The sequence below is a fragment of the Pagrus major genome, chromosome 15 (genome assembly GCF_040436345.1).
Source record: "Pagrus major chromosome 15, Pma_NU_1.0".
Classification (NCBI taxonomy): Eukaryota; Metazoa; Chordata; class Actinopteri; order Spariformes; family Sparidae; genus Pagrus; species Pagrus major.
The window spans coordinates 28,359,991-28,372,156 of NC_133229.1; the positions used below are offsets into that span (position 1 = coordinate 28,359,991).

Here is a 12,166-nt window from a genome sequence, read left to right on the forward strand (position 1 = left end):
ACGTCTCTGACATATCGCGAGATGTCACAGCGGCTATAAGGATTTCGATGAAATCTCGCGAGAACTCACAAGCAGTCTGCTTGCATGGATCACAGGGACGCGATGAGGTAAAAGGATTAGTTGCGCTCCTGCCGCCCGCTTTTTACTAAGAAAAACACGCTTTTTTTTGTATAAAAATACATATAAAACAACAATAAATATGCAAAGGTCTAATTGTTTTTCCTCCCAGCAAAGAACACAATAAAATTGCCAGTTTCATTGTGATTTAAAAACATCTTTCTCTGGACGAACTGGTGCCAAAGTAACGAGGATCAGAACTGACTCACACATTGACAGCAAAAGTGCAAAGGAGACATTAAATTAGGTGATACAATCCATCTGAGCAGTATTAGTTTTTACCCACAGAAAACAGTAAACACATGGCTGTAAATAGGCCTTTACATCAAAATCAAAACTTGACAACAAACTGAAAACATCTTATAACTCTCAAGGAAAAGCAATGAGTTAACAATATAAATAGAGCCAGAAAGATAAAACATTTAATTTAAATAAATATGTCAAACATGCCCAGTACATTTAGAGACTGCCCTTATGATAATTAAACATAAATAAATATTTGAAATATACATCTGTTTAACCACTGTACTACAAGGGATTAATATAAATGATGATTTAGAAAGATAAAAACAGAAAAATGTTAATTAAATAAGGCATTTTCTTTGCTCTAGTAGTTGCTGTACGGTACTTTTAAGGTGTGGTCATCCTGACCTCCAGCAGGGGGCGCTGATGTCACAAGTGTAGCTCGACAAGCACACATTGTAAACAGCGAAGAAGAAAAGCAGGAAGTCAGCTGACTGCAGCTAGCAGAAGTGCTTCATCTACAGGAGAAAAACAATGATTATATGAAAAAAGGAGCTTCGTCAAGCAGATTTTAAGATTTTATCTTGTAGCAACAGCCTCTCTGTGTCAAATAAAGGTGTAACAGTATGAAAGGTTTGTACTGCCGAGCCGGTGTCGGTGATGCTGAGCCCAAGTTCGTGATTCAGGAAACGGTGAGTTTGTGTTTTTGTCTCTCGGGCTCTGTGCAGGTGGATGTTGTTTCTGACTGACTGACTGACTGACTTCTGTCATTACACGACTCATTTCACAGCATCACCGAGAGCAATTTTGCAGACTAATGTGAGTGTGTGACACTGTGGCTCCACCTGCAGACATCCCTGCTGCTGAGTTAGCACTGGTGAAATGAGGCAAACACTTAAATCTCGTTATATTTTCTGCAAAGTTTTACAATCAGAAATGTAAATATGAGAAGGCAAGGCTCTCAAGAAGGACGTGGAGGCAAATGTTAAGACAATACCCTCAGCAAGGAACAAAAAAGCTGTTAAGACAGAGACTGTGCTCCCATTTTCCAGGTTTTTATGGCATTTATTTGTTTTCTCACTAGTGTCATTGTTAATATCTTACTTCATTTATTTATTTATGCTTTATTCTGTGTCCGCACACTCGGTTGTTTTCCTCTTTAACTGTGATCTTTGATGGTCATTTGTATCTTTGATCTCTAAGACTAGTACAATAAAGAAAAAGTGTCAAATATCTTGACACAACTGCAGAAACCTATTTTTAGCCCACCACACTGGGAATGTGGCATTTTCCAAAAACCCAGATTAAATTGAAAAGTCATGAGTCACGAATTAGGGCAATGATTAGTTTGGTAGTCATGGTGTAATGTGATTACAGTGTCTAGAGGAAGGAATCACTGAATAATGGATTGCTGACTTCATCTTTGTGTGTCCGTCTCTTTGTTAAAACGATTCAATTTGTCTGTCTGTGTTCGACTTTAGTCTGTGACACTGTGACTGTCTGTGTCTCCCTGGTTAAGACATACACTGGTATAAAGCACTGTTTCTCTGTGTACGTATTTCCCTCCAGAGTCTTCCAGAGGTTTTAGGCAGCCAACTGGTCAGAGTTCAGGTGAAGGCGTGTGGACTCAGCCCACTGGACCTCAAGGTACGTAAATCAAAGATGATGTCAAAATTGATGGGACGACTGATTAGAAGATAATGTGACAAAGACAAAACAGAATAAATGTCACTTTGTTTTAGTGCTTATAAATCAAAGTCGCATATCAATCAAGTCATGCACGGGATCCACATAAGATACAAATAAGATAAGAAAGCAAGCATAAAGTCATGTAAAGCTTTATTCAAGATAACACATTTAAACATCATAAAAAAGATAAAAGTAGCCGTCTAACCAGCAATAAATAGTTATTGCAATTACAGTGATAGTTTATGCAGGACTTAATTCATACTTTGAAATAATCCAAAAGTAAAATGAACTATATTGTACATGTTTAATCCTCACACATGGCTTACAGCTGAAAAGCTGTGATTATGTTGTATCTCGGATCGCAACTGATGATTATTTTCACAATTATCAAATATTGTTTGGTCTATAAAATGTTGAAAAATTGTGACAAAATGCTCATCACAATTGTGAATTCCCAAAGTGACGTATTTAAATTGCTACTTTCATCAAACCAACAGTTTAAAACCCAAAGACGCTTCATTTACTGTCATAAATAACAATGGAAAAGCAGCAAATTCTCACATTTAAGAATCTGGAACCAGCAGATGTTTGACATTTTTGATTGAAAAATGATGGCAATGATTAGCTGAATATCAAAATAGTTGGGGAATAATTTTCTTCCGTTGCAGCTCTAATTGTACCAGCCTTGTTTCTAAACTTTCCCACCAGTAAAAAACTCTAAATTAAATCTAAACCAGTTGGTTAGACACATCACTTCTTGTCCTGACTGCACTCATCATGACTCATCTCTGCTCGTCTCTTCTGTGCTCCAGTTACTTGCTGACGTGGGGATCCAGAGAGATTTAATCCCTGTTGGCAGAGAGGTGGCCGGGGTCGTCCAGCAAGGTTGTTAACACACAAGCCAAAGTAATTGTGTGGATTAGTCGTGAGTGCCTTGATATAAACTGTCAGCACCTGTTTAACTGGTTTGTTTGTGTTTTCCTGCAGTGGGCAACAAGGTCTCCTTCTTCCAGCCAGAGGACGAGGTTGTAGGTAGGATTTTATTTATGCATCTGAGCGGGGAGATGTTTTCTGACTCTGATGGGACACTGGAGAGCTTTACAGGAACTTGTGGGGTCAGGGTTGTTGTATAGGGGCAAATATCTAATAACTGGAGATGGGTAATAATTAAGTGACATTATTTATTTTCTCTTTATATTATTTTATTGTGATAACATTACATGTAGATATTGTGATTCTCAGCTTTAATGTCTAAATAAATAAGTTAAATTTGATCAAATTCTGTTCGACTTTGGTCTAATTTTTAGATCTTATTCTAGTAAAAGCCTCTAAAAACCCATCTAGAGTCAATAATTTGGACTAATATGAGTTTAACTTTCTACCAGGTGATTTTGAAAGCTTATTATTATAACATAAGTGTAAAAACATTATTAATGGTGTCCATATATCCTCACTACATATCTTCTTTCTCTCACCAACTGTCCCTCTCCAGGTATTCTGCCTCTGGAGTCTCCCTGCTCTGGACTCTGTGATGTCATTGACATAGACGAACATTATTTAGGTAGCACGCACACACACACACACACACACACACACACACACACACACACACACACACACACACAAACACACACACCAAACACTATTATTTTCTAATAAAAGTCACTTTTTCCATCTTCCTCTTGATTCCTTTTCTTCCTGTAAACTGCTGTGATGGTTGCAATCTAAAGTCCCTGTGATCAGTCCGCTCACATAAAAGACAATCCAGGTCACATCTCCTCAACTAAAAGGTCAAACTATTCCCAGCTTGCTCCACAGGAGGCATGATGGTTTTCTGAGGTGGCCAGTCTCTGTCAGCCTTTCATCTGCACCTCATAAACTGAAATAAATCGGTGCTGGCAGTTTGACAGAAGCAGGATAGCGTAAAAAGCAGCTTAAGTGCACAGACTGCCCCCCTCTGTCACCTAGAGTTTTCTGTCTGACTTCAGTTTGAAGGGTTGCACAAGGGAAGAGAGAACATGCTGTCCTTGGAACATCATTTGGATCAGTTTATAAGGCAGAGTTCATTCCTTTAAACTGGAATCGCATCGTATTACATTGATTTTATACTCAAAGCCAGAAGTAGTGAGGTAATTAAATCATGATGAAACTGATCTGATAAATGTGTGTTTCTGTCTCTGTTCTCCAGTCCAGAAACCGGAGAAGCTCAGCTCGGTGTGTGTGGCGGGAGCGCTGCGTGACGGCCTCTGTGCTTACACTGCTCTGCACACACACGCTCGCATGGCAGCCGGACACACACTCCTGGTCACGGATGGAGCCAGTGTACGTGATGATACCACAGAATATGGCAGAGAAACACTCACACACCATGTTACTTTGTTTGTAGACATTTCAGATTTGTATGAATGACACTAAGTTTCAGTGAAGATCCAGGTGTAAATGTTTCTGTCTCCTCTCTCTCCTCAGTCTTTTGGCCTCATGTGCATCCAGTTGGCGTGTTACCACGGAGTGAAGGTTCTGACGACGTCGCACTCGCCACAAAAACAGACGTTCCTGGAGCAGCTTCGGCCCAGCGTAGGTATGTACAGGCCAACGTAGTGATGCTTTCAAAATCCTTAAACCTGCCTGTAACATAAAGTTTTAAACCCAATCTCTACAGACTGTCTGTGAAATGTTTTCTTTGGCACTTTCTGCTGAATCACAGCAATTGTTTTAGTATTGGAGAACTTTCCTCTGATCATTCCTTTTGCTCCTCTTTCATCCCTTTTTATAAATCTTTACACCCTTTTCCTGTCTCTTTCTGTCCTTTTCTCCTTTTCCCCCTTCCCTTCGTATGTTCCTCAGGTGTTCAGGATCCTTTAGTGGGTGAGGTCTTTTCTTTCTGTCTTCCTAACTCACTTACATGCTTGCTTCCTGACTCGTCTTCTCATACCTGCAGTAAAAAGCTGTTGGAACGATCACTACGAGTTGAAGGCTTATCGCTTTGTGTATTATTTATCTGTCTGAAGTCAGGATGATTCCTGTGTACAGCACATCACCATTTATCCTATCAGATGCATTATTTTTGCTATGATTTTTACACATTTAGTTGCAGAGTTAATAATCAAATGAATCATACAACCTCCAAAATAGACTTGGTTATTAAAGGAGAATTAATTTAATAAATAAAAAAAATCTTGGCCTAAAAGCTGCTGCCACCATGTGGATTATATTGAAATTGCAACCACTGCAATGAGACGTTATGTTCAGGCTGGAGAAGAATTGCAAACTGACTCATGACATTATGTTTTTGTGTCTTTGTGTGTAAAGCTAAGGTTATTCCAGTGTATGACGGCTCACCAGACCTGCTGTCGGTGGTTCTGGAGGAGACGGGAGGACTGGGAGTGGATATAGTCATAGACTCTGGAGGTAAACACATTTCTATGTGATTCTCGGTCTTATTTACACTTTGAACAAGGTTGTAAACATATAGATGAATCTGTTAACATGCTGTCAGGCGTCTGAATGATGCCTCAGATCAACCCAGGTTCTTTAAGATTTCATCAAAGTCGCCTTAAATTTAACCTCAGTACATTTCACTATTTGTGTGTAGTGCGTCTGCGAGAGGAGGAGTCAGAGGAGGCAAAGCTCCTCCCACACAAACATGACATCATCAGTGTGCTGGGAGTGGGGGGGCACTGGGTCACATCCCACAAAGACCTGCAGGTGAGTCAGAGTCAGATGTATAAATAAATGTAACCTTGAGTCAGCAGTTTTTTCACCAGTCTTTGTGTTTGTATTTTCACAGTTGGATCCTCCAGATTGCAGATTACTTCACTTAAAATCAGCCTCTCTGACGTTTCTCAACCCCGAAGTGTGGACGGCTTCATCAGCGCAGCAGGGCAGATACCTCCGTATCCTCAAGTCACAGTGTGTCATCTCAAACAAACGCACATGATCAGACACATACGTTCTCCATCCTTAACAGCTTGTTTCAGATATTCTGAAGGACCTCGTGGACAAGATGTCAACTGGAGTGCTCAGGTAACTCAAACGCTCAGTGGGGTTGTCGGGTCAGACACATTAACACTCCAGTGTTTATCCATGCGTTGATACTGGTGCCAGACGAATATATAACACTGAATAAAAAAAATCAGTTTAGCTCAATATGAAGACATTAAATATATTTTTAAATTCAGCATGTCATGGCCGAAACATTGCTTCATGTAAAGGTTAGCGTAGGTTAGTTAGTTACACATTTATAGCCTTTTCTCCCTGTGTTTCAAAAGAAATCGAGTGAAAACCCCAAATTCACAGATCCACCAAAACTGCAAGGATTGGCTGCCCACTCTTCTCAAGCTGCACACATAATCTGTCGTTTCATCTGTCTGTCTGGTTTCCATCTGTCTCTGCAGACCTCAGCCTGAGGAGGCCGTGCCTCTCTACGAAGCCACAGTCACCATGGAGACCGTCCAGCGTCACCAGAAGACGAAGGCAGTCGTTCAACTCTGACCAAAAATACTGAGACATTAATGAAAATCATTAACACCTCCAGCTCCAGAGTGACCTGCGTGACTTGAAGCTGCAGGAAGAATCTGCTTCTGATGGAAGAGTCACTGCGTTTATTTAAATACAGACTCCTCTGACCACATTCAGACACAGTTTTTACATTAAACATCCAACTTCTGAATGAGTATGTTTTCATATGGCTACAGTCATCAGCATAGCCTGTGGAGCCATTATTCCTTAATACTCCACAATGCTTCATTCCATTTCCTAAAAAAAACCGATTGCAATTCTTGTTTTCATGTAAACACGGCAAAGTATTACATTTCACATTAAATTGCTTTAAAGTCATTCAAATTACAATCTAAACAAGAACTGCATTTATGTTGCTGTCACAAAATGTGTTGTGTAACGTCGCAGTTTTTGTCTTTGTAATCAGAAAATAAATCAGACAACGTGACTGATTTGTGCGTCCTTATTGGCACTTCTGCTCCTGTGAGGGTTTTCCTCTTTACTCCGTTTCCTCACAGTCATGTTTTACCGGAGAGCAGACGGTTACAAGAACAGTTTGTTCTGTAAATCTTCTGCGCACTTTGACCTCGCCCTGGCTCAATTGATGGTGGTGATGAGAGCCTTGCTGTCTTGCTCGGGGCCATTACAACAGGGCAGACGCTCTTTCAGCACATCTGGAATCAAACCTGCGACCCTGTGCTTCCAGAGGACGGTCCATCATCCCGCGTTCAGCCAATAACCTCACTTCTTAGAGCACCTTGCAGACCACAGCACCAATCAGACGTCAGCTCATGCTGTCAGCATTAGGTTGGCATGACAACAGTTCATCTGGTTGTCCCAGCATGTCTTCCAGTACATCAAGACTTTTTCCCAGGATGCACCTCTCCTCCTGTCGCAGTGACTGGACCACATGGAGCTGCTCCCTGACTGACTGCTCACACTGCTGCAGGAGGAGAGAGATCTAAACACAGCACATTAATAATCAGGATTTTATGTTGAATCAGTGGAAATAGTTGAGTGGAGTGTGTGTGCAGGTACACACACCTGATCCAGAGCTGAGTGTGTGTCTTGCAGGAGTCTCTGACAGAGAGTCTTTGCTGTCTGGACGCTCCACTGCTCTCTCTCCTCACACACCGCCTGGCCGAGCAACACCGCCTTCCAGTGGTGACTGTGGAAATGAGCACACATTTAATACATTATTTATATCAGCATACACTGAATCAAGGAACCTAAAAAAGAAGGAAGGGTCATTACGTCACTGAATATGTCTTTGGGGCCAGACTGTGGTGACGGCTGTATTGAAGTCTATAGGAGATGCACGGAGAAACACACGGAAACCCAACATATCTACGTCGTATGACCACTACACAAATTCGGGGAACAAACAACATGTCGTTAATCTACTCTCTGGAGTGTGTTTCTTCATTTTCTGGAGGCATTTCTTCATGAAAACTTTTAAGTTCCTTGCACTGAATGAGGAAGTGGGAGTGTATGTGAGTGTGTGTGCGCTCTTACTATAACGTTTGTGGCAGCGACAGCAGTCTGAGAGCCGTCATCAGCCTCCAACTGGGGCCTTCACTGGACACGGTCAGATTTCTGACAGAGAGAAAGAGGAAGATGAGGTTTTAAACTTTGTCCTATTTTTTGCCTAATTTAAATGGTTTGGGCTTCTTAGTATTGAAAAAGTGTTTTTAATGACAATATTCTTTATAAACCTGTGATAATAAATTCAACTAATGTTAATCAATCTGTGTGTAATGCATAGATATATCTGGAAACTGCTTCTTCTCTGAGCAAGACAGAGGTACCTCCAAAACTGGAGGACTGTTCCTTTAACATAACACTATAATAACAGCTATCACAACGGTTTACAGACAAATCACATAATACATAAAAAGAACATTGACAATGCTAATGTGAGTCTTACTGAAGGAAATCGTTCTCTCTGAGAAACTTGATCTTCTGATCCAAAGTCCTGTCACCTCTTAAAACATCAGTGAGGAGATCTGAGGGACCACAGTGAAAGACAAAAAACTTCAAATCACAGGCAACACAGCTTTAAGGTCCCATATTGTAGAAAGTGAGACTTCACTGACTTTTTGGATTATAAAACAGGCCTCTGTGCTATATGGGTACTGTGAAATTTTTTGAGTAAAGTTGGAGATGATGATGTCTATTTTTCTATTTTCTAATGTAGTTCACCTGTATGCACGTAGACCACGCTGTGAGGGTTGCAGGGGGCGACGAATCCATACTCCAGCATCAGGCGCTGGCTGTCATGGGAACCGTAGTTGATGAAGGCCTGCTGGTAGCGGAGGGTCCCGGAAACGCTCCTGATTTCATAACATCTCGTCACCCCATTAAAACTCGCTTTTACCTAAGAAAAAAAACAACAGATTTCTGATGAGATTTATGAAAACTCACTACTGTCACAATCAGTTCAAACTCCACATCTACAGCATCTGCTGAGTGACTTTACTACAGTTCACCTGCACGTCAGGGCGGTGATTGAGCAGGTCCAGAAACGGAGCTAAAGCGTAAACATCCTGTCCGGACAGGAAGTTGTTGGACGGGTGGGACATGAAGACAGAGCGTGTGTTGACGCTACACCACGCCCACCTGGAGGAGGAGGATGGTGACAGCTTATTAACAACACGACAGAAACGTTCATCTAAAAAAAAAAACATTATAATCACCACAAAAACATAAAAGTTACAAATACCAAAAATATATAAAGTAGAAAAAAAAGAAGAGAAAAAGTCCTACTTTCCTTGTTATTTGACTAAAGTGTTAAAGTAGTACTTATATTTAATGTGTGTGTGTGTGTGTGTATGTGTGTGTGTAGGTGTACATACCTTAACGCTTCATATGTCAACACCTCCTCCACAGGCTGACTCAGGATTGGCTGAAGGGATCTGGATTAAGAGTAACATAAGTTTTAGGACGTTATTCACATTATTCACAAAAAAGACTGATGGTGTTACTTCTTTATTTATTTCCTCTGTAAAATTACACCTGCATACTCAAATAAATAAAGAAAGATCCGGTGTAGTACAGGATCTTGCATTCTGCAGATATTGTTACACAATGTGTAATCTCTTCTAATCTGCACACACCCATCACACATAACTTAAACATCTCGCCTCAGTGACCTCTGTGCCTGACTCACCTGAAGAAGTCTTGATGTGAGGAGTGGATTTCTCGTACCGCCTCCCTCTGCTCTGAAGCCCGTCTCCTAATATTTGTAGGCAGAACAGCCACGACATCATCGGTGAAATAGGCGGGGCAGGTGTAGGTGGCGGGCAGCACGTCGATGTAGGGGAACCAATCAGAGGTTTCTCCTCTGTGCCGCTCGCACACCAGGAAGACACAGAGCGCCACCATGGGAGAGAGGCGGGGCTTCCAGCTGAGGAGACAAAATGATGACAGCTTGGGTCGATACCAGTCTGCTCTCTGGTTCTGTTATTACACTCACTACATGTTGATTACTCTGTTTCACAGCAAAAACACAAATCACACCTTCAAAAACTACCAGAGCTGAATCATCTTCACTATGACACACTGAAGCTTGAAATAAGTAGTAGCAATTGCAGGACTGGTGTGAAGGACTGCATTAGATGTTATAGTTTAAGATTATGTTCATGGAGAAGCTGATATTTGCATACTTTATTTTAAATTTAGAAATCTATTGATATTACATCCAATAAGGTGGAAAAAAGTACCATTAAGAGTGTATTATGTACCAGAAATAAAGTCTCTCAACCTCATTTTTATTGAGACTGATGCAATGTTTATTTCTTTTCATTTTTTAAGGGATAGCTATAAAGAAAAATGACTAAATACATCCAGAGCAGCATTTTGTTACTGTGAGATACAGTGAGGCTTGACAAACAAACTGCACCCATTTTTCCTAGTGTCGTGTGAAAGTAACCTTGATCTCTGGATATTCTGATATTTGAATATAAATGTATGTGTGTGTTTACCTCTTGATGTACTGTCCCAGGTAGCTGTCCAGGACGGTCGAGGTTGTGAGGAGGCAGGACTCTGGCAGGGAAATGAGCAGCTGGCCAGGCTGACAGAAGAAACAGGGACAGACAGAGAAAAAAAATAGATTTCAAGACTCAAGAACCACAAGAAAACAGATGTAGTGAAAAGCAGAAATTGTATTAATGCAGTGATTATCAACTTGTTTTTTTTCTGACAGACATTGAAGCAATTACGAGCTTTAGAAACTGTAATCGTAAGTTATCACTGTGCTGCAGCTTATTTAATCAGGTGCACGGACGCATGTTTGCAGACTCACCTCGATGGTCTTGAGAGCTCGCAGTCCTCTGCCTGTGTCTGGATGAGGAGAAACAACAAACACACACAAACTTGAAAGTCTGTACTTCAATCCATCAGTCAGATTATTATCCTACGGTTGAGTCTGACTGTTGTCACATCTAAAGAAACTGAGTGTTTGTGTAAACATCACACTGCGAAACCTAAGTCTTCATTCAGATCTTGTTCAGATGTGTGACAAACTTATTTTGGCAAATAAATCACATGGTAGCTGAGTATGTTGAGTCGTACCAGTGAAGAGGGCTGGCTGCAGCAGCGCTGAGGTGAATCCTCGCTGGTGAAGAAACCTCATGAGTCTCACGTACTGCAGCTGGTGACACAGAGACACTGAAGACACAAAGAGAAACAGATCAGTGATGACAGGGACCAGAAGAGAGAGAGAGAGAGAAGCCTGTCTGTGCTGAAGCAGCCAACAGCACTGAAACATTTATATAAAGCAACAACACTGCAGTAAATTAATTCATACCTGACTGGACGAGGCTTTCCTGTTTCTGCCTCCTCTTCCTCGCGGCTCGTCCAGCCCGACGGCTGCGACCCCTCATGACCCCACCTGGACCTGTAATGCACACAATAACAAACTTTCTTCTCTCTCAATCTGTACGTGATGCTGCAACTCAAAAACAGCCACACAGTATTCACAACTTCTCTACTTCATGTGGAGACTTTCTGAGGTTGTTGAGATCAAATTATTTCCCTGATCACGATCAACACAGTAACTAACTAACTTTTTCATCTTCACTAAGTTGCCAGTTATGAAGTCTGATACGAAAACCCTGCAATAAATTCGCCTTTCATTCTGGTTATTATAAGTTTTTTGAGGTGTTGAGAACAGCTTGTTTATTCAGTTATGGATGTACAACTCTGAGTTTATATTATGACCATATCACATTGTAAATATCACATTTCTGAGTTTGAATTTCTTTTCCCAAACGACATAGTGCACTTGTAAAGGAGCTATTTAAAAAAAATCAAAGTAAATAAACAATGTAAAGCCACATTTTGTAATGAGCTCCAGCATTATAAACCACTGGGCAAAGCTCAAAACCAAACACTGTCACCTACATGTACAACTGTTTAACACCAAAAATCACCCATCATACACGAAATATGACGCCAACGTGTATTTATCAATTAAATGAAACTATAAGTACATAAATTACATCCACACAACACCTTGATATTATCCTCATCTGTGTCAAATGTCCATCTTGTGCGGCAGCTCCTCAAACCCATGTGTGTTTAGCTTGTTTTTCCGGGTATGCGCACTGAGGCTGCGCAG

The 12,166-nt window shown here is 40.9% G+C and overlaps 2 protein-coding genes across 3 annotated transcripts; one reads left to right on the forward strand and one right to left on the reverse strand.

Annotated features, from left to right (window-relative positions):
- The first annotated feature begins 831 nt into the window (after positions 1-831).
- On the forward strand, positions 832-6,994 carry cryzl1 (crystallin, zeta (quinone reductase)-like 1). The gene is made up of 12 exons (XM_073481624.1): positions 832-1,052; positions 1,930-2,007; positions 2,862-2,934; positions 3,037-3,081; positions 3,542-3,610; positions 4,238-4,371; positions 4,516-4,627; positions 5,359-5,457; positions 5,642-5,754; positions 5,837-5,942; positions 6,027-6,072; positions 6,444-6,994. Exons 1-12 carry the CDS (start codon positions 987-989, stop codon positions 6,538-6,540), a joined length of 1,038 nt encoding a protein of 345 aa, XP_073337725.1. The 5' UTR covers positions 832-986; the 3' UTR covers positions 6,541-6,994.
- On the reverse strand, positions 6,977-12,149 carry setd4 (SET domain containing 4). 2 transcript variants are annotated; one of them, XM_073481622.1, is made up of 13 exons: positions 12,061-12,149; positions 11,354-11,443; positions 11,119-11,214; positions 10,850-10,887; positions 10,530-10,618; positions 9,716-9,952; positions 9,402-9,461; positions 9,036-9,165; positions 8,749-8,923; positions 8,474-8,552; positions 8,062-8,142; positions 7,591-7,714; positions 6,977-7,507 (listed from the first exon to the last, which is right to left on the reverse strand). In XM_073481622.1, exons 2-13 carry the CDS (start codon positions 11,427-11,429, stop codon positions 7,331-7,333), a joined length of 1,362 nt encoding a protein of 453 aa, XP_073337723.1. In that variant the 5' UTR covers positions 11,430-11,443; positions 12,061-12,149; the 3' UTR covers positions 6,977-7,330. The 2 variants fall into 2 exon arrangements, with proteins under 2 accessions (XP_073337723.1, XP_073337724.1); XM_073481623.1 differs by lacking the exon at positions 12,061-12,149 and adding an exon at positions 11,789-11,832.
- Between the last annotated feature and the right edge of the window lie 17 nt (positions 12,150-12,166).